At 51.3% G+C, this 20659-nt stretch overlaps 2 protein-coding genes and 1 long non-coding RNA gene across 9 annotated transcripts in view; 1 reads left to right on the top strand and 2 right to left on the bottom strand.

Annotated features, from left to right (window-relative positions):
- The window catches only part of AATF (apoptosis antagonizing transcription factor), a 43488-nt gene extending 36313 nt beyond the window's left edge, over nucleotides 1-7175 (top strand). The window contains exon 12 of the mRNA XM_027883806.1: nucleotides 6742-7175. Coding sequence (XP_027739607.1) covers nucleotides 6742-6805 — 64 coding nt within the window. The 3' untranslated portion in view covers nucleotides 6806-7175. The remainder of the gene's footprint in view (nucleotides 1-6741) is intronic.
- LOC114057477 lies at nucleotides 3304-5448 on the bottom strand. Of its 2 annotated transcripts, none has more exons than XR_003571228.1 (3): nucleotides 5143-5442; nucleotides 4394-5043; nucleotides 3304-3480 (listed from the first exon to the last, which is right to left on the bottom strand). It is a non-coding gene; the product is annotated as an uncharacterized LOC114057477 (long non-coding RNA). The 2 variants fall into 2 exon arrangements; XR_003571227.1 differs by lacking the exon at nucleotides 3304-3480 and having other exon boundaries at nucleotides 4140-5043; nucleotides 5143-5248; nucleotides 5367-5448.
- A 3264-nt stretch (nucleotides 7176-10439) lies between the features above and the next one.
- Nucleotides 10440-20659, bottom strand: part of ACACA (acetyl-CoA carboxylase alpha) — a 109328-nt gene continuing 99108 nt past the window's right edge. For all 6 annotated transcript variants that reach the window (XM_027883801.1, XM_027883800.1, XM_027883802.1 and 3 more), the window contains 4 exons: nucleotides 17155-17309; nucleotides 16323-16493; nucleotides 13789-13925; nucleotides 10440-13444 (listed from right to left, as the gene is read on the bottom strand). In XM_027883801.1, the coding sequence (XP_027739602.1) occupies nucleotides 13318-13444; nucleotides 13789-13925; nucleotides 16323-16493; nucleotides 17155-17309 (590 nt within the window). In that variant the 3' untranslated portion in view covers nucleotides 10440-13317. The remainder of the gene's footprint in view (nucleotides 13445-13788; nucleotides 13926-16322; nucleotides 16494-17154; nucleotides 17310-20659) is intronic.

Here is a 20659-nt window from a genome sequence, read left to right as displayed (position 1 = left end):
AACAACAGCAATATTTTAACTGGCGCTACCTTTTAACAGCATCATTAAGGGCTCTCATTACTCTTTTATTAGAGACTCACTCTATTTCTTATCAGATTACAGAATGAACATAACTCATGGCACTGATTTGATCTCTTGTTAAAGAGGATTACAGCTTTGCATTAACTTGGATTGACACGGTTTATAATTTGCTGTTGATACACATGCTGGCGGTGTCACATGTTTGACCCCCTCCCCACAGCAGCGCCGAGGAAAAGGACACCCATACATCATCATTAAACATGGCACCCAGTGCAGAACGGGAGGCAAAAGGAGCCTTTTCTGCAGGAAAGTCAGGCAGGACAAAGGAGACGTGTTCCCAAGCGCACGCTGAGATTCCCAGCGGGGATTCGTAACTGGGGGAAGGTGGGGAGGGTAGGTCGGGTTTTGAACAGGTTGGTTTGTACCTCTGCAAATGGATCTTCATTAGGGAGGGGGAATTTGCATCCCTTATGAGCCAAATTGGAGGGAAGAAGATGGCCCTGCTGGGACTGTGTCAAACCAAGCAGTGTCACCACAACGGGAGGCCTTTCTGGGAGCTGGGGGAATTTCTCCTGCTCTTCTGAGACCTTTCCGTGCTGTGTTTGCCCAGTTACACAACCTGTCCCTACCTTGGGGCAGCGCTGCTCGTACACCTCTGGGGTGAGCTCAGCCACATCACCTGTTGGCTTGTGGTGAAGAGGCTTTTTTTGTCCCTGGCACCTGCATGAGTGTGTCCTGGCTCCCTCCTTCCAGCTCCCGTGTCCTGCCCAGCCTCGTAGGGCAGCGTTTCCTCGACACAGGGTTTTCTTTTCTTTAGCAGATGGTCACAATTTTGTGTTTGACTTTGGAAGTGCAGACTTAATGCAGCAGAACTGGGCTCAGGGCAGGAATCACTTCTCGAAATCCCACGGCCAAGTGCAGGAAATGAATCCCCTGCCTCCACAGCCCCGTTGGCCTCAGGTCATGTGTGGCACAAGAGCATCCAGCCTGCTCCTGCTCTTCCACGAGCCTGCTGGGAGGCTGAATTAACTCACAGATTATCCAGCTGCCAGAGAGCTGCTTGGATTAGAGCATTTCCCTCGGATCCAGGCGGGACGTTGTGTGTTTTCCCGATCAGCATTCTCACTTCAGCGCGGTTGCTTTGTCACAGCGTGTCTCTGCAAACAGAGGGGGGTACGTAGTAGGAAATCCTGGTATTAAAAGATTAATTTACTTATATGACATAAGAGTTTAATAAAAAAAAAAATTTAAAAAAAAAAAAAGGTTGGTGAGATACCAGCCTTTAACTTGGCTCACTTTGTACTTTGGGTATTAAAACACCATGAGATGGGATTAATGGAGGAATTTGGGCTCTGCGATTGTCAATCCAGTACCTTCACCAGCACAGAATTCCTGAGAGGAAGCAAAGCCCTTCTTTCTGGAACAGCTAAGCCAGTGGCTTCTGTGCTGCACGGCACAAACCTGGGTGTTGGTGTGAGAAAAGTGATTGTAAGTTTATTCGGGCACAGCCTGGAAAAAGGCTGTCCTGCTTTGGCTTTGTTTTGGGAAACAAAGGGAGGGAGCATGAAGATGGAGGGCAGTCTCAGAGGGTGCAGGGCTCTGATGTTTTAGGGAATTTGGGGTGTTCCTGGCACGAGGCCGTGGGTGGAAGGGGGAGTTTCCTGCCTGGGCTCTGGGACTGCTGGAGGAACCCCCTCAGGGGAGACGTGTGGGCTCTCTTGGAGAGGTGCTGTGTAACCTGCTGCACACCTGAGCTGCAGGAGAGCCTGAAACCAAACAAAGAACATGACCTGTGAATCTAAACCTGCTTGGCTTCATCCTGAGGCACTGTGACTTTGGCATCACAGAATGCCAGAATGGTTTGGGTTGGAAGGGACCTTAAAGATCATCTCATTCCCCCTCCTGCCGTGGGCAAGGGACACTTTCCATTAGACCAGCTTGCCCAGAGCTCCATCCAACCTGGCCTTGAAATTTCTGCCCTTTGTGTCTCATTTTCTTTTTTTTCATTTAAAAATCCCCCCAACCTTTGACTTGGCCTTCACCATGAGCTGATGGAGGTGCAGTTTGACACCCTGAGTCACTTGAACCACGGTGTCAGAAGGGCTGGTGTTTGCACAGGGGGTTGTGTGGTTTTGGCTGGCAGGGTGAAGTGGTGACCCAGCGTGGATGGGCTGTCCCACCCTGTCCCAACGCTTGATGTCTGACATCCCTGTAAGGAGAGAGGCGCCTCTGGTATGGAAATTTCCTTTTTAAAGGGGAAGGAAAAAAAATAACCTGTTAAAGGGCTGCGAGATGATTTGTCGTCTTTCCTTTGTGAGACAATTTGTCTTCTCCTGCATCAAATCTGTTATAAAACAGGCAAGCTGTGAAAGAGGGAAATCATCCCAGGAATATGGGGCATTAAGGGGCACAAAGAATGGTCCCCTCCTGCTCTCCTGCACAGGGCACTTCCCATGCAGCATCAGAGGCTTCTCTGCTCAAATACCCATCCAAAAACTGACTGGGAAGGCATTTGGTGTAATTCATGGGGAAATTCCAGCTGCTGGAACACATGGCAGCAGAGCAGGCTGGAGTTGCCTGCACATCCCTGTGTTTTGCTGCTTCTACAACCATTTGCCCACATCTTTTATGCTTTGTGCTGTAAAAGCTCCAAAGAAAATGCAGTTGGGACCAAAGTCAGGATGAAAGAGGGTCCATCTATTAATGGTATCCCGAGCTCAAGGCTGGTTATGCTGTGAGGGGAATGTGCAGAACTGGTGGCAGGGATGAACCCCAGGTCTAGCTGTGTTTGGCACCAGCCTTTCATCTCCCTGCTGCCCTCCCACTCCCCATTCCCAGACCCAGCCTCTCCAACTGTGCAGCCTCCCTTTGTTTAGGGCAAGAACCAGCTTTGTGAACCGTTTATAAATCTCGTGCCTGCTCTCGGGAGACGAGCAGGAGGTCACATGTCACCCTCCATAATTCAGAGCCGTGGGGCTAAAAGCGTTTGCAGGGGCTGGGTGGGGGCCTGATCCCGACCTGCCTGGGCTGGAGGGAATGGCAGGAGACCTTTGTGGAGCCCTCGGAGCGCGGGCAGGGCCGGGGGGTCACGGGCAGGGCCGGGGGGTCACGGCTGAGCTGAGCGCTCAGGGGCTGGGAGGGGAGTGAGTGCCATGAGTGCCACCTCGTGGGGCTGGGCACAGAGCCCCAGGGTCCTCGCTGTGCCACCAGGGGGGTCTGAGCCCTGCTTTGGGGGTCTCCACATCACCCAGCACCCCCAGGGTTTGTGGCTGCAGAGCCAGAGTGGGGAGTGCGGGGTGGGAGTTCAGAGCCAGACCCCACAGCCAGCTGGTTTGGGGTTTAATCAGAAACTAAGACTGCTTTAGCCTTTCACCAGAAATTAAAAAATAAATGGTTCCAGCTTGTTTTGTCTTCCTGGTCTCTTTTCTGTTGCCTGTAGAGTGTGTGTAGCACTGATACCTGGGATTTGGAGGGGGGCATTTAGCACACCAAGCTCACCCAGAGAAGCTGCTCCTTTCCTTTCATTTTTTTAAGAAAAAAACCTCATTTTTATTAATAAATAAAAAGCTTCAGCTTTGTTTTTATCTTTTTATTTTATCTTATCTTCCTGTTACCTGCTCTGCTTGCTGGGCACTGAGTAACCTGAATTTCACACCACAGGATGAAACATTTCTTAGGGTGCAGACAGAAAGTTTTCCAAGGAAACAATCAGCCAACTTCAGTTTTCATCAGCAGTCGTGTGTTTTCCATTTTTTCATGCTTTCTTTCTTCATGGGTGTTCATGATTTGTCTTTTTCCAGTTTTTGTGAATTAAAAATTCATAGTTCCCACTGGAGGATGGCGGGAGGAATGGGTTATACAGTCATTTCAGTACTGCTTGTGGCATATTCTAAATTATCTTTTTTTGGGGTAGAGGAAGAGAAGAAGTAAAGGGTACAAGGGAAAAGGCAGAGAAATTGGTTGGAGGGTATTTTTACTACAAGAGCACAGAAGTGGCTTGAGCACTGTTGCTGTTTTAATAAGAAAAAAAAAATCCAGAAACTGGATTTTCCCCCTTAATATTGTTCTTCTACTAATTCACAGAATTATGTTTAGAAAAAAGACTTTGCAACGTGCCTGTAATTACAGAGAATAGCACAACACACTGGCTTTTCCCACGTTCAGCTGCATGTTTGGTTCCCCCTTTGTGCATTTGGTGGGCAAAGTACCTTCCTGGGCTTCTGTTTAGAATTTTTGTGATTTATATGCTGAAGATTCCTATAGATTTATGAAATGTGCTGTTGCAATTAATATTCACTCTGTGTGTGTGTGTGTTTTTCCTTGCTCTCTGTTGCAAGGATTTTGCCTCTAAAATGTGTGTAAGCAGCAATACCTGGGGTTTGGAGGGGGGAAGAGCCCACTGGGCATTTAGCACACCAGGTTCACCACCTGGAGTAGTAGCTGCTCCTTTTATTTCACATTTTAAAACAATATTGTTGACCTGAAAAGCCCAGTTTTCGTGGTGGGGTGCTGTCCCCTGGCTCTGGAGCCAGCTCAGAAGAAATGCATAAATAATTAAGCCAAGGTACTTACACACACATGTTTTATGGCAAATGGCTCCGTGGTCCGTGATCATTTTTTTTCCAGAAACAGGTTTTATGATAATACAGTAAAAATATTAAATTAGAAAATGCCTCACTAAGGGTGATAAAACCTTACTACAGTGGAAATAGGTAATTATCCCCTCTACAGCCTAAATGACAGTTTAAAAGAAATAAAAATGTTAGTGCTCATTACTTGCTTTTGTAGGTTGCAATAAAGGGTGAGTTAAATTTTAATTCAGGGAAGACCCCTGTATCGACCTGCTCCTTCCACACTCCCTACCTGAGGTGTGAGCGCTGTTAATTACCCGCACAGGTTATTCCTCAGCACATGCTGCCTCCAGAACCTCTTTGTGCTAAAAAGTCACCTTTCCTGCAGCTGCAGGTAACACACTTGCAGTGGGGTGTTCCAACTCGGTGGCTCAGGTCTGATGTTTCATATCTGGGGGTGGAGGAGAGAAATTTGATATTTTTTTAACCAAAACCCAAGTTCATTATGCATAGCCTTAAGGGGGCTGAAAGTATTAAAATCTGCACTTACCCTGGTGAATTGAAACAGAGACAAGGTTAAACCTGGAGGATTGATGAGTTTTACTCTCTGCATGGTTAAATCCTGCTGAGGGGAGAGGCTGTAAAAGAAAGGGAGCCTGGGTGATGAGAAAAGAGAGGGGAAAAAAAAAAAAGGTGGTGTTGTTTTATTGTTTTATTCTTTTATTTTTTCAGGGTGAAATGTTTGTTCTGTTTTGGGGATGGTTTGGGGGTTACCTGATTTCCCTCCTTTTCTTGTCTCTCTGCCAGGGGATCTGTCCATGATTTATTATCCAAACAGCTCCACTTGGATTTCTGCCTGGGAGGATGAGGTTGTAGGGTGCAGGAGAAACCCCCCTGTGCCCCCCAAACCTGGGGTGTCCACGTCACAGCCTGTCAGTGCTGGCAAACCTTCCTCTGCCACCAAAGACAGATCCTTGCCTGAAATCTCCCCAGGCCCTGCCTGCCTGAAAAATGGCTGTTTATTTAAAATCTGTGGGATTGCAGCAAATCCAGCATCGATCCCTGAACTCCTGTACCCACAGGACAGCTCCAGACCCACCAAAATGAGGACAAAAACCTGAGGGATTCTCCTCCTTGGGTTCTCCTGCAGCGGGAAAGGCTGCAAAGAAACAACACTCTGGGGTTTTGGTTGCAAACACAGAAGCTCCTTCTGTCTTTGGTGGTTTCTTTGGGGTCCCCCAGCGTGTACACGTTGTGTTTGAACTTCCTCACATTGCTGGGGGTGTCAGAAATGAGTTCACGTGTAAGGGAGAAGGGCCTGGAGACCCGGAGAGGGGAGTCTGTTCTGGAGCAAATCCCCCTTGGATTTTCCAGAATGCCTTTAGGGTGGTTTGAGGCAATGGGATCACTTGGCTCTCGCTCATAACCTTGGGGTTGTTACTGTTTTTGGAAGGGGAGATCCCACCCCCCGTGTAACCAACCCCCTGCTCTGAGTGTGCAGCGGTGACAAAAGGCTGCTGCCTCAGAAAATGCATTTATACAAAATAAGGCTCTTCCCCGTGTTTTTCCCTCAATACTCAGAAATAACTCTCCCCCAACTCAGGTTCTAAAATTAAAGATAACACCAGCCCACTTTTTTTTTTTTTTTTTTCTTTTTTAAAGGGAAATTCGCTCCTGTTATCAGAATTGCTGCACGTGGGATATTATTAATTGGAATCTTGTTGCCGGGTCATTTGCATTGTTTCTCAAGCACTGTCCAAGAAAATGTCTGAAAACCAAATTACAGTCCCACGTAGGCTGTGATTGAATCCTCCTCACAGCTCCGTGGCCTCGTACATCCCATTAAAATATTCAATCTTGCTTCCTTACTTGAAGAGCCTTGTCTGGAAAGGGCAAACTTACAGAAGCCCTCATTCTCTGGAGATCCGAGCTCCAGCCACACTGAGGTGTTTACGTATTTCTGTGCTGCCTGGGATTGGTCTCACCCAAGTTTCCCCCCTCCTCTGTATTTATTAACAAAGATTGTTGAATGCATTTTTAATTACACGAGGCCTTTCCATTTGGAGGGGAGGGTTTGTGGCGGCCTCTTCTTTCCGTGTTGACCTTGAGAAGTAACTTTTCCCTCTCCACCTTCTTTTTCTTTCCCCAGGACGGAGCTTTATCGGTCTCTGTTTGGAAAAGTCACGAATGGTGAAGAGCTGGAGCGGAATTAGGATCGGGCCCTTGGCTCCCTCCGGCTGCCCAGGAGCAGGACAAGGTCTCCCCATCCTCTGGTCTGTCCCTAAAATCCTCCCTGAAGGAGCATCAAACCTGAATCAGAGGGATGAGTGGGGACACTGAGCCTGGCTGAACACCCACCCTGCCCAGCTTCAAGTGCTTCCTCCCAGAGACAACCCACTTTTCACTGTTCCTTCAAATTCCTGACCTTGATTTTGCCATCTGGGGGCAATGCTGGGGGGAAGGGACACAATCCAGCCCAGCAGGGACCACCAGCCCCCCACGGGGGTCCCCCACAGTTGTGTTAAACCCTCAGAGATTTTGATTTGGGGCTTGGGGGGGGATTTAAACACCCCATTCTGGTCATGTGACTTTATTTTTCTCCAAGAGGATTTAAATGTCATTTACATAATTAACAGGGCCTTAAAACAGAGCAAAGGTGCTCTCCCCTGCAGGCACAAGAGGTCCCAGTTCACATTTCCAGCTGTTGAACGAACACAGGGACATTTGCTGACCACAACACAGGGGATAATCCTGCCCTGGGAACCTCCTGGTGAATTTTGCAGCCCTGCATTGATCGGTTCTTTCAGCTGGTCGTGACTCTGAGCCTTTGTGCCTTCTCCATGGCCACAACAGCCCGCTGAAGGGTGTCAGCACAATGTGAAACTGGGCAGAGGTGACTCCCCTGAGGGGTTTGGGGGGGTTTGTAGCCAAAGGGTAGAGGTGGGATATCAAATCCTGTGAGGGGAATTTGGGATTCCGCTGTGATGAGTCCCAGACTGAGGTTATCTTGTGTGTATTGGCATGGCTTGTCCCACAGAGCTGCCCTGTCCCTGGGTGGTGTTTTGGGTGATGCCATTAAAATGGTTTGTATAAACTGGTTGTCCCGGTGTGATCCGTGCAGGAAGGGCCCCACTGGCTCGGGCGTTCCACACCAGTGTCCCCTTTCACAGAGATGGAGTGAAGCAGCCACCTGCCCCATTCCTGACCTTGAAAAAGCCAAGGGATTTGGGGGCTTTTCCCTGCATAAATTACAGTTTTTATCAGTTTTGCAGTAGGTGACTAAATTTGACTTTTTTGTTATTTTTTCTAATTAGGCTTAAATAAAAATGCATCTCTTTTTAAGGCTGTAACGGGTTAGATGGCAGGGAAGGAAGCCTTCTCTGTGCCCTGTGCTGCTGCCCCTGAGGGTGAGGCCCAGAGTGCACCAAGTGATCCCCCTTTGCATCTCCTTGCAGTGATTCCCCCTTTCCCTCACCTCCTGCTGTGCTGCTCCCCCAGTCCTGCCTCTGCTTGGAATGGGATGTGTTGCTCCACAGTTTTATCCCTCTTTTCCCTTAGCAGATTCTCTGCAGCCAAATTTTTGCACTTCACTGTGTCCCCAGAGCTGTCTGCAGCTGATGTTAATTAATCCTTTCTGCACCTCATCATTACAGATTTAGTCTCCCTTTAGTCACCTGCTCCCAATAAATGTCTTCCCAACACCTCAGTGGGATGGGGAGCACAGAGTCCACCACAGCGAGGGAGGCCAGCTCAGCTGCAGCTTCCCTTGAGCAGTGGGAAATCCTGGGTTAAAAACAGGACAAAAAAAAAAGATTCTCCTTTCCCAGCCCCTCAGTGGTGCCGGGCTCGGCTCCCTCCCTGCCCTCTGGAGACACATCTCATTTTCCCTGGCTCCAGAAAGTGCCAAGGTGAGTACTGACTTTGGGTGGCAAACACGTGTCTCGTGGGTGAGTAAATCTCTCAGCTCTCTCACAGCAGGGCAGAGCTGCAGCTCCCAGGGAGGTGCATCCATCTCCCCATCCCCTCCCAGCTCTGGTCCAGGTGGAAACACACAAACTGTTGTCACCGCTGGATTCAGGATCCCACTGCTGGCATCACCTACAGCAGAGCCCCACAGTGATGCCCAGCACAGGCAAAGCACCGTTCAGGGCTGTGGGGAGAAGGGCCAAAGGGTCCTGGGCACAGGGAAGGGCTGATTTTTCGGTCACCTGTAATAGGGGAGCAGTCCCAAGTTCACTGGTGAGCTCGGCGTGGGCTGTCACTGGGCTGCTCCAGCTGTGGGGTCTCCAGCTGTGACCATTTCCCATGGGAAATCCTGGCAATGTCATGTCCTGTCCCCTCCATCCACTCCCTCTCAATTCCAGCTCCCCAACAAGGCAGGATCCCATGTGACCTGTGCCATCCCAGCACCTCTGACCTGCTGACCTGTCCCTGCGCTGCCCTGAGCAGCAGCAGGGCCCTGTGCTCTGATTAAAATCTCAGGGTTTAACAACCACAATTCTGAGAGGCATCGAGGGCAGGAAAATCAGCTGTGTCGGTGGGATGGCATCGGGCTGCTCGTGCTGTCGGTGCCCACATTAAGGGGGTTTAGCAGAAATCCCCCTGTCCCTGCCCTGCTCAGGGTTTGTTTCTCTGGGCTCTTTGTGGCTGCAGCTGTGCCACCCCCTTCCCGTTTGACTCCTGTGTCCTCTACAGCTGCAGCACCAGGGCACTCCGTGGGTTTTTTTTTTCTATTTTCATTCTGGCTGTAATGTTAAAAGGGTAATATGAACCACTTTAAATGTGATAACTTCTCGTCGGCATTGTTTGAGGAGATAAGAGCCCAAGCCCCACTAAGCACGCTTTTGAATTCACTTATCAGTGTTTAAGCAGCCTGTTCCCCCCTGTCCCCCCACCACCACCTGGGTCGTGGCGACACGGCGAGAACCTGGGCCGGCGGATGAGGCCCCGTTCCAGCTCTGACCTTGCTGGTAAGGGCAGCCCCTGATTCCCGGCAGGAAAATGGGCCCGTGCCTGGATTTGAATGTGCTGCAGGAAAAAGTGCAGCCCGTGTAATCCCTGGGGAACAACCCATCGGAGCACAGTGACTTGCCTGTGGCCAGTGGTGGCTCGTCCCAGAGCCTGGGGACAGCAGGAGGGTCTCCTGAGGGGGTGCATGAACACAGGAGGAGGGTGGGCTCTGCATTACCAGTGTCCCCAGTCCGGCTCAGCTCCCCCAGTCCCTGGAAGGTCCGGAGTGTCCGACACGGCAGGGTCAGAGCCCTCGGAGCTGTTCACACACACACACATAACCAGGGTGATTTCCACCAGCTTTTCCTAATGCTGCCCATTAACAGCGAGATATCCCCCCCCCCCAATAGAATATTAATTCTTTATTAATTCATGATACAGCTGCTAATTATCACCTCCACAAACGGGCACCGCACCTCAGCAAAACACGGCCCAGCGTTTTGGGGCCCGGGGTGTGCGGAGGGAGGGACAGAGGGTTGTGTTAATCCTCTCCCCCCCAACCCCGCCACGGCGAAGAATTTCAACTTTCAGACAAACAACTTCATTTACAAGTGTGTCTCTAATTAGCTGCAGAATTAGTAAAGCAGAGTTTTCCCCCCATAGATCGGCCAAAGCCCCGGGGGAGGCTCTGGAATGGAGAGAATCGCATTTCCAATTATTTTGTTGAATTGCTAATTTAGTTATTGTGCCTGGCGTAATTGTGATGGGTATTGGGTGTGCAATTCAATTTGTTTTAAATATTTGTGGGAAGGCTGATCAGTAATGGAGCTGACCTATTTCATGGCCCAAATTGAGAGAAGAGACTAAAACAAAAAACAGCTACAAAGCCCCAGTTTGTCTCAGTTTTTATTTTGATGTCTCTCATCCCTCTTAAGACTGTTGATGCAACAAAAGGTTTACATTAAAAGATGATGGCACTTTGATCTTGGGCTTTGGAGAGCTTACAGCTCTGGTACGTCTTTTCTTGGCATTTTAATATGTAGATATTTTAGGCTAAAGAGTTTTAAATGTGATTCTGGAGTTCAGCAGGGTCTGTCCCCCCACCACCCCGTATTTAACTATCAGGGTTCTGGTTCGAGAAATGCAGGAGAAATGAATGGCTGGAGTTGTGTTGGCTCATGTGGGCAAATTTAACATCTCACCTTTCATGTGGGGACCTCCCAAAAGGTTGAGCAGGTTCCCAGGGGACACCCTTCGGCCAAGGGTCCTGTGGGTCTTTTCCCCTCCTGCTGAGCAGGTCACAGCACCAGTGAGGCTGGAAAAGATCTTAAAGATCCTCGAGTCCAGCTGTCCCTGGGGGAGGGTCCCTGAAGTTCTCCCACCACCTCAGCAGCAGCTGCCAGGGCTCGGTTTTTCCCTGTTGGTCCCAGTCACTGTGATGATAAAGGTGACAATAAATCATGGAGGAGGAACAGGACCTGCCCGAGGGCTCAGGTGAGGGGCATGGCCGAGACCCTGAGGAGCTTCTGCTCCATCCTCCCCCCAGACCTTGAGGGGTCCCACATAAACCCCCCGTTCTTGCCCCAGAGAAAGCAGAGCAACCCCAGGGTACCCAGGACAGGGGGTGACAGATTCCACTCCTGGCAACAGAGGTGTAATTCATTCTTTTTATTAAAAGAAATTGAGGTAAGTGAAATACTTCAGCACCAGCGAGAACCGTTTGTACCCAGGGGGTGTCTCCCCACCCGGTGACCGACCCACACGCCTGGGGACAGCACAGGTGGCCTGGGGACAGCACAGGTGACAGTGCTCTGGCAGGTCCAGACATCCTCCCAGGACACCCAGGGCCGGTGACAGACCCTGATGTCACCCAGCACTGATGTTACCCAACAGCTGGTTTTTTGGAGCTGCTTTCCCCCCACATTTAGTGGAGCCCGAGCCAGTGCTGCAACACTGAAACACAGGGGGGGCTGCTCCAAAGGGATGGGGGCAGTGGGCACTGGGACACTTCCCATGACACCTGCAGGTGTCCTGGATAAGGGACTGGCTGGTGACACCAGCAGCAGGAAATCCTGGTGACGGGGAGGAGGAACCCCCCGAGTGGTCCTGCCTGGCTGAGACATTCTCTGTCCGTATGTCCTGCTGCAGCCCAGCTTGGCATAAGCAAAAGCATCTTTGGGGCTTGTTCAGGGGGCTCTAGTGGAAAATAAAAGTCTTTTAAATCAAATTAGGGTTCTTCACTATTAAGAAAAAGCGAGTCCTTCAGGGGGGCGAGCTCCGCTGGCCACGGGCAGGGGAGCTGTGAGCCCCGTGTGGCACCTCCAGTCACTGGCCCCACAGGCAGAAGGGCTGCATTGCACTTCAGAAGGAAACAAGGAGAGGTGAGAGGCACTGGCAGCATCATTGATTCATTCTCTCATAAAAACAGCCCTTCTGATTCCTGCTGTACTGGAGGAGGGACTGTAAAATCCAAAATTCTTCCCAGACCATCACTGGCGTGAGCCCGGTACTGCCCAAACCAAGTTCGTAACAGGCAACTTTTGCTACAGTCAGGAGGCCCATGGACATAACAAAAGTGTAGGAAGCAGCTGGGGGCCTTGGCTGGGTCAGCCTGGGGGGCCCTGGGCTGCTGCCACCCCAGCACTGCCCTTACCTGCCACCCAGACAGTTATTCCTGACCACTGGAATGAGATTACCCAACCCAACTGTTTTTACATTTCCACCTTCCCAGGTGAGTGACAGTCCCTTCCCCTCCCCAGCCTGCACCAGGACCAGCCCAGCACAGGCAGCTCCGTTCCAGCTCCAGAGCAGAGAGGGGAGATGGAGAAAAGCTCCTCAGATCCTTAGACTGAGATGTCCTTCTGCAGTTCTAACCCCACTGGGATATTTGGCTCTATCCTTTCCCCCCTCTCACCCCAGCTGGCTGGATCTGCCTCCTGCTACTGATAGGAAGGGGATGAGCACTTAGAGCGAGTGCACCCACAGTGGGGCTGCCACATCGTTATCCACCAAAAACAAGCAGGGAAGGGAAAGCAAAAACACTGAGCAGCTGCACTTTGGTCTCTTCTTTTACCTCCTCCCAGAAGGGCCCTCTCCCACAGTTCACTGACCTGTTCTAAAGGAATTGGGCACAAAGGCAAAGCGAGCGGGGAGTCGGCGCCCAAAATCCTGCCCCGCCACCTTCGCAGCCCTGGGAAGCCCAGGAGCCTCCTGGGGGCACGGGGACAGCCCTGGCCACAGCGGCTGAAGGCTGGTTTTCTGCTACCGAAGAAACGAGACAGACGTGTGACACACAAATCACCCCCGACGGGGCCGAGGGGGCTCCCACGAGGCAGAGCCCGCCCGGGTGACAGGGGTGACATTGGCACTTGTCAGCGTGGAGCTGGGGTGGGAGGGGAGGCAGGCAGGGGCCCGAGGGAGGGGGTCACCCAACAGCCCCTGCCCTGCCGTGCCAAGGCCTCGCGGTACCGGAGCACCTTCATCGCCCGGCGGAGCCGCCGCCGCTCCAGTCCCGCTCCGTTCAATAAATAAGGTACAGCAGGACAGCCGTGACTCAGTTCCGCAGGCGCTTGTGTTTATACATTTTCCTCATGTCCCTGGCCAGAGGACACACCTCCCCTGGTCAGCCTGATTCGAAAAAAAGAAACCTGTCCCTTTCTGCAGCGTTTCCCTGAGCCTCCCCGTGGCGGGCGCAGCCGAGACACAAAGGGCAGTTGGCGGCTCCGGTTTCCTCCTCCGCGGCACCGGCACCAGGCAGGGGGAGCACGGGCAGCTCTTACGTGGAGGAAGGAGAGTCCATTGTGGAGAGGATCCGCACGACCTCGGCTCGCTGGGTGGGTGATATGTGCTGGGTCATGTGCACTATGGAATCCATGGCAACCTCCGGATTGGCCTGGACCAGGCTGGGGAGAGGAGGGAGGTGAGTGATGACGGCAGCCCCGGCATCTCCAGAGCATCCAACGGCTCTGCCAGGCTGGGGGGGGCTGAAATATGGGGCTGTGGGAGATGGGATACAGCACTGGGTGAGCTGTGAGAGCTGAGCTCTGCTCCCTCTTTGGCCACTTCTCTTGCTGGTGGCAGACACACGGGACTGGAATCCTGAGAGTCCGGAGCGTGCGGACCCCGGGACATGGGATGGCCGGAGCTCTGGAGTGAGCCCTGACCCCACCAGCAGCACTTGCCAAGGGCACCCACGTTCCCCCTCCCAGGTGATTTCCAAAATCCCTGTTCCCGGGGCAGCCCTCACCTCCGGATCTGCTTGAGGACGTAATCCCTTGAGATGTACTTGATGTTCTCCTCCACGACCGAGCGAACCCCCTCTTCCTCCGTCAGCTGCTTCTCCAGCCACTCCACCAGGTCCTTGTTGCTGTCCCACAGATATGCCTGCCAAAATCCCACAGGGTCAGCCCCTGACCCGGCCCTGGCCATCCCTGCCCGCTCCCCACGCGCTGATCCCCAAATGTGACCCCCTGGCAGCTGGGGGTGACACACCTGGCTGGGGATTCCCACTCAGAGGGGCTTCCACAAACACAAATAACAATTAGCAAAAATCCAAACATGGGGGTTTTTTTTGCCTCTCCTGCCATAAACATGACAGAAAGGAACCAAGGAGGTGGTTCCTTGGCCAGTGCTGCAGCCAAACGAGCTGCATCAATCCCCTGGAATTCATGTCCCCGAGAAATCCCAGTTTCCCTCGTGATCAGCTGCCCCAACTCAGGTGGGACACAACTGACCCTGAGATGCAGCTGATCTGGGGCTTCTCCCAGTGCTAAACCATCATGGGACTCCCCATCACCTCCAGACTGACCCGGTGCTGGTGTCCCCCTGCCATCACAGGATCCCTGATACAGCCAAGCAGCCCCTTGGGCAGGTGTGAGCACAGCAGACCAGCCTGGGGTGTCTGAAACCCTCAGCAACAACCCCCTTTTTGCCTTTTGCAAGATCATTTCACCTGATACTTGCTAGATAGTTGACTATGCAATAATTCAGGAGTGTGTGAGCCCCTAATAGCCTTCTCGCTCCTCTCCTCTCCTCTCATTTTCTTTACAAATCATTTAAGAATCGTTTTGTTAATGGTTTCCGGAAAAGCAAGTACTGCCATTAGCACTCATTCATATTTATGTCATTTTATTTGGGTAATTAAACACAAAGCTCCTCATTTAAAGGTGCACTATCCTTCTCTGTTATCACTAACCAAGTCAAAGTCAGAATGACAATGAGCTGGTTGCCGTCATGCCGTGGTGGCACCTTCCTGGCACCCCCTGGAGCCCCCTCAGACTCCCCTGGCACCCACTGCCTCACCAGTGGGCCACAGAATCACGGAATCACAGAATCATTAAGGTTGGAAAAGCCTCTAAGATCATCAGGTCCAACTGTTCCCTCCCTTCCCTGGCTCCCTCCTCCTGTCAGGGAGTTGCAGAGCCAGAAGGTCCCCCCTGAGCCTCCTTTTCTCCAGGTCAAGCCCCCCCAGCTCCCTCAGCCTAATCAGAGCACCCCCTCACTGCCCACCCTTCATTTCCGTGTTTAATTAATAATTTCCCAAGTCCAGGAACTTGTCTGCCTCTTCCCTGGGACTCTCAGGATCAGCTCCTTCCCAGTTACACCCACAGGTGAGATTCCTCTGGAGTCATGGAATGGTTTGGGTTGGAAGGGATCTTAAAGCCCATCCAGTGCCACCCCCTGCCATGGGCAGGGACACCTTCCACTGTCCCAGGCTGCTCCAACCTGGCCTTGGACACTTCTACAGCTTCTCTGGGCATCCTGTGCCAGGGCCTGCCCACCCTCCTAGGGAGGAATTTCTTCCTGCCCCAGGTGCAGGGCCCATCCCAGCCCTGGACACACTTCAGTAAAAACCAGGATTATTTCATTTTCTTGAACACTCTCTCAAACCAGTGATGTCACTCCTAGATTTTGCTTATTTCATTGTTTTTCCTTATTATGATTTTAAACTCGTCGGGCTTCGCTCCCTGGCTCTGCCCCTGCCATGCAGCAACATTCCCTGCATACAAAGGAAGATTCCAGGGAAAGGGGGGAAAAAAAAACCCCAGCCCAGGAAGCTGCGATACAGTCGCAGACCTGCGTAAAGCTCCATTTACCCAAGAATCCCAAAGCTTTTAGTTTAGGAGAATATTTAATACTCTTATTAATCATTTTTAATCCGTTTGCTTTTAATTAAGAAACAGCATGATGCTTCCCTATCAACATATGCCAGGGAGCAGATTAATTGTGGCTTAAGATAACTCTCCTTGATTGGTGTAATGTATTAGCTAACGAGCTGCCCGCTTTTGGAGACGCTCAGACACTACCTTGGAAAGGCTGCTGCCCTCCAGAGAGCATTCCCCCCCTTCTCTGGAACCCCTGAGTGTTTGGGACTTTAAAAAACGGAATAAAATAAAATAGAATGAAAACTAAAACTAAACCAAAAAAAAAAAAAAATTAAAACAATTAAAACAATAAAATAAAACAAAATAAACCCCATATAATAAAATAAAACGAAGTAAAATGAAATATAAAATAAAATAAATAAAAAAAAAAAACAGAACTGAGATTAGAGGCTTGTGACAAAACCAACTCAAAAAGCAGCTCCAGAGACTGCAGGCTCAGCACAATCAATAAAGAAATCCCCACGGTCCCCGTGGTCTGTTCCCACCGTCCCCAAGCTCCAGAGGGAAGGAAGGTGATGGCAGCCCTGGGAAGGGGGGCACAGGGTGGCCACGGACAACTTCCCTGAACCTGAGCCCAGGAGGGACAAAAGCCTTGGAGAAACTGCTCCTCATTTACCTTGACTGTCCCCTCAACCTCCACAAACCAGCGCCTCAGCATGGCCTGGATCTGCCCGTCCGTCAGCTCGGGGTTGGCGTCGTGGATCTTCCGTTTGACCACGTCCTCCAGGAGCAGCCGCCTCAGCCTCCAGTAGAAGAACGTACGGGACGTTTTCCAGTCCAGAACATCCTGCCCAAGACACAAGGGGAGAAGGGAGAAGGAGTGAGGGACAATATCTACATGGAGGGATAAATACTCCTTATTCCCAAAGGCAAGGACAGGCTTGGACTCATCCTGTGCTTGGTTGTACCCCTGGCACAAGAGAAATGTGGAGATTCAGACGCCTGAGCTTCGAGGACTTCCACCCTGTCACACCATTTGGTCACCAGGAACTACACAGAATTATTGAATCCCAGAAAGCTTTGGGTTGGAAAATGGTCCTAAAAAGCTCATCTCCTTCCAGCCCCCTGCCTTGGGGGAGCTTCCACTAGTCAAAGTTGCTCCAAGCCCCCTCTGCCTCCCACAAACCTCCTTCCTTCTGCAAAAAGAGATGGAGCTTCCCAAATGAGCAGCACAGCCTCATCTGGGAGGCACTCACATCCACGGGGCAGGGACCAGAAAAATCTCACTGGCCATGGTCAAGCTGCTGGTGAACCCCTGGAGTGTGCGGTCTCACGTGGACACGGAGCAGGTTCAGGTGCTGGAACACACGAGGTCCTGGGACCAGCAAACCACGGAGAGGGTGGCAACAGCCCTGGGGCAGAGGGTTGTCTGTGGTACCACTGGAGACCGTCCTTTCCCCTGGGCCAAACCCTCCAGACACATCCCCAGGGAGGCTCTGGGTACTCACGGTTATGGCCCCTTTCTCCTGCATCCGCCCGGGCGTGTCGTGCAGGTCAGCGAACTGCACGGCCACCTGCTGGTACATGGGCAGCAGGAACTCCTCCCGCTCCTTCAGCTTGGCCTCCAGCTCCTTCCTGTCAGCTGGGCTCAGCTCGGGGGTACCTGCAACCACAGCCACACCTCAGACACCTGGAGGAGCACAGCAGGGGCAGGGATGCAGCTCCAGGCGGTCCAGGACAGATCCCAGCAGTGCCCGGCAGTGTCTGAGTCACATCTCTGATTTCCTGCCACGGATATTCAGGCAAGAGCTTTGAGGGTGTTTTCACCATGGAAACTCTGCTGCATTTAAATGCCAATGATCTGAGCCATCAATTAAGTGACATTTACGGGACTTACTCCTAAAAAAGAATAATGTCCCAACACGCAGTTCATTTAGCGAGAAACACGGGCGGTGTGAAACCACCTCCACATTTCAAGTTCTCCTTTAGGCTGGTTCCTGCTGGAAGCCCACTCCAGGGGCTCTGGCATCACAGCAGGAAGCCAGAGCAATCCCAGCCCAACAAGAACAGATTAAACCACTGGGCAGGAGCTTTACAAAAATGCCACCACGAGGGAACGCCTTCACAGAGTGCAAAATCAAACGGCACAACTCGCTGTCGCCCCACCCAAACGGGCTCACAGAAGGTGATCAGGCAAATTCACACAAGAAAAGTCCACCACAGGCTTCTAGGCATGAAGATCAGATATTAATCTGTTCCAAGAAAGCCTCTAAACCACACCTGGAAGCTGAGACAGCGTCCTGGGGGAAGCATCCCACTGAATCTGCACGATGCTCCTGCTCTTCCCGTGCACTTCCACGGCTCATCCCCACCGACACCACGACCCAGGGCTGCTGCTCCAAAGGGATGAGCCCCCCCTGGCCTGAGCACCCCAGTCTCTTGCTCACACACACGAACATATATCTAATTTTTTTTCCAAGCCACAGGCCATCCAGACAACGATCCTTTCCAGGGAAGGAATGTTTTCCTGCGCCCGCCAATATAAATGTTACCTAACCTTTCGAATGCGAGTAAGAAGGTTTTAATTAAGAGAAGCTCCCCTTATAACCTTCAGAATAAAAAATTATCTATATTTATCCACGTTAAACTGCCAGGCTCCCCGGTTTTAATGGCAATACATGCACTTAAGGCAGCACCGCTCGTGAATTCCGGCCTCTGCCACCCAGAGTCCACCCAGCCAGGCCCAGTAATGATTTAGGTGAGATTAACAAATATGTCAATGTCTATTTTCTGCTTAATTTAAAAGCAGCGTCTATAAAGATTTTTGACTTCTGAACCCTGTTCTCCTGGAAGAAAGAAGGTAACAATGAGGAGGGGGGATAAAGAGTGATTATCCCATCATCGATCGTTTGTCAGGAGCATTTCTTATTCACTGGACTATTGTAAAAAGCTAAGCTCTCGATCAATCCCGTAAGCCCCCTGTACAATTAAATATCTGGGAATGGTTTTCTTTCTTTCCTAGTCAGATCTTGAGGCCTCAGGGTTTTTTTTCAGAAAGCTGGGGGTTTATTTATTTATTTCTCGTGGAGGGGAAAAAAAAAAAAAAAAAAAAAAAAAAGAGGTCTCCTTCCACAAATCTTAACCCTGGCAAGGAGAGGGGAGTTAAAATATGGGATTCCTTTGCTCTAAAGGTACTTGACAGTTAATGAAACTGTTCAAGTTTAAATCATAGGAACATTATAGACCTCTAGGTATGGATTGGCTGCTAATCAATAGGGAAACAAAAGAAGCAGCTCTCTGAGACAGCCACATTCCAAGAGGAGGGAATGGCTCGCAGGTGGGGCTCCACGGCAATTCAAAGGAAGAAACAACACGGGTGACCTTGCCAACTTGGCAGGCAGCACAGGACACTCTCCAGGGCAGCTCTGGAAGTGCCATGAGGCGTCACATTTATCCTGGACTGCGGTTTGCTCTGCAGCCTCCACGGCTGTCCCTGTGGACGGTGCCGGGATCATCCCGGAGCGATCGGAAGAGGCCGTGTGACATCTTCATCCTGCTCCCAGCACCTCCAAAGCCCACCCTGGGTGGTGAGCACACCAAGGCCTCTTTGTTCTGCAGAACTGTCTTTTCTTTTTCATTCAGTAGCAAAACTGCCTTAAACAAGTTGGAGAAACCCCCTGGGGAAGCGGCAACTTCGAGGTACCCGAAAGATTTGGAGAGTCCAAGGCTCACCAAAACCCCCTGCACAAACACACACAGTTAAACCAACAAAGCCTGGTTTAAAATCTCACAAAGGAAACGTTTAACCTAAAATGTTCCTAGATGCATCCATACAGGAGGTATTTATCCCCAAATGCTTCCTGGAGGAAGCTGGTGGCTCGAGCCTGCCTGTCCCCATCGTCCCCTCTCTGCCATCTCCCCATGGGGTGACTCCAGCCTCCCCATCCAGCTGCCACAGCCTGGATCAGGGCTTCCCACAGCCTTCAGAAGCAGAGTGGGGTTTTTAAATATGGCCACTTTAACAGGTTAAACAAAATGACTTCAAGGAATGTCACTGGAAGTCCCCTCTGACTGCAGAGAGCCAGGGAGCTGCTGAGTCCATGTGGTTGTTTATGGTTCCTAAGCTGTTCCAAGGTGGGGTTTGCTCCCTCACCCTCAGCACAGCCAAGCACTTCTTGTCCATTTTCCTGCCTCTTCCTCAAACAAGCACTCAAAGACCTGGGCAAACCCAACCTGCCACCACAGAGACCAGGTGTGACCCATCCTTGGTGCCTTGGGATCCTTTTACCTGGATCTCACCTTCTCTTCCTCTGTCTTTGACAAAATTCTACCCAGACACAATTTTTTCCTTCCCTGTGAGGGTGGGCAGGCCCTGGCACAGGTTGCCCAGAGAAGCTGTGGCTGCCCCATCCCTGGAAATGCCCAAGGCCAGGTTGGACGGGGCTTGGAGCACCCTGAGATGGTGGGACGTGTCCCTGCCCAGGGCAGGGGGTGGAATGAGATGAGCTTTAACGTCCCTCCCAACCCAAACCAGCCTGGGATTCTATGAAATTCAGCAAAGCTGCCCAGGCAATACCCTCCCACCCCAGCTGGAGGGAGCCCCTCCAGAGGGGAGAGGGAAGGTCACTCAGAGCCACTCACGTCCCCGGAGAGACAGGCATTTTTGGATTGTCTCTTGTTTCTTTAAATGAGATGGCTTGTAATTGCTTCACTAAATATTCAGCAGGATTTATGTTATAAAGGTGCAGCACGAACAGCCAGTGAAGGTCACACATGCTCATGGCACAGGCTTGAAATATCCTCGCACAGCGGCACCGGGTGATGTCCCACCCCTGTCCTTTCCCCCTCTTCGCTCCTGAGGTCTCAAATCCAAACAGGTGAAGGGTGGCAGGGAGGTAATTCCAAAAAATTCCTATCTACAGCCCTCCTGGGAGGATATCCCAGACGCCAACCATCGTGGAGGAGCTGACAGAAAGCAGCGCTTGCTCTTCGAGCCTCGGAATTTTGAATTAA

This window comes from Empidonax traillii, unplaced genomic scaffold (assembly GCF_003031625.1).
Source record: "Empidonax traillii isolate 1590-97213 ecotype Southwest subspecies unplaced genomic scaffold, ASM303162v1 scaffold135:size1941959, whole genome shotgun sequence".
In the NCBI taxonomy this organism is placed as follows: Eukaryota; Metazoa; Chordata; class Aves; order Passeriformes; family Tyrannidae; genus Empidonax; species Empidonax traillii.
Note: the sequence above shows the minus strand (reverse complement) of the source record. Positions and strands in the feature narration are given on the sequence as shown.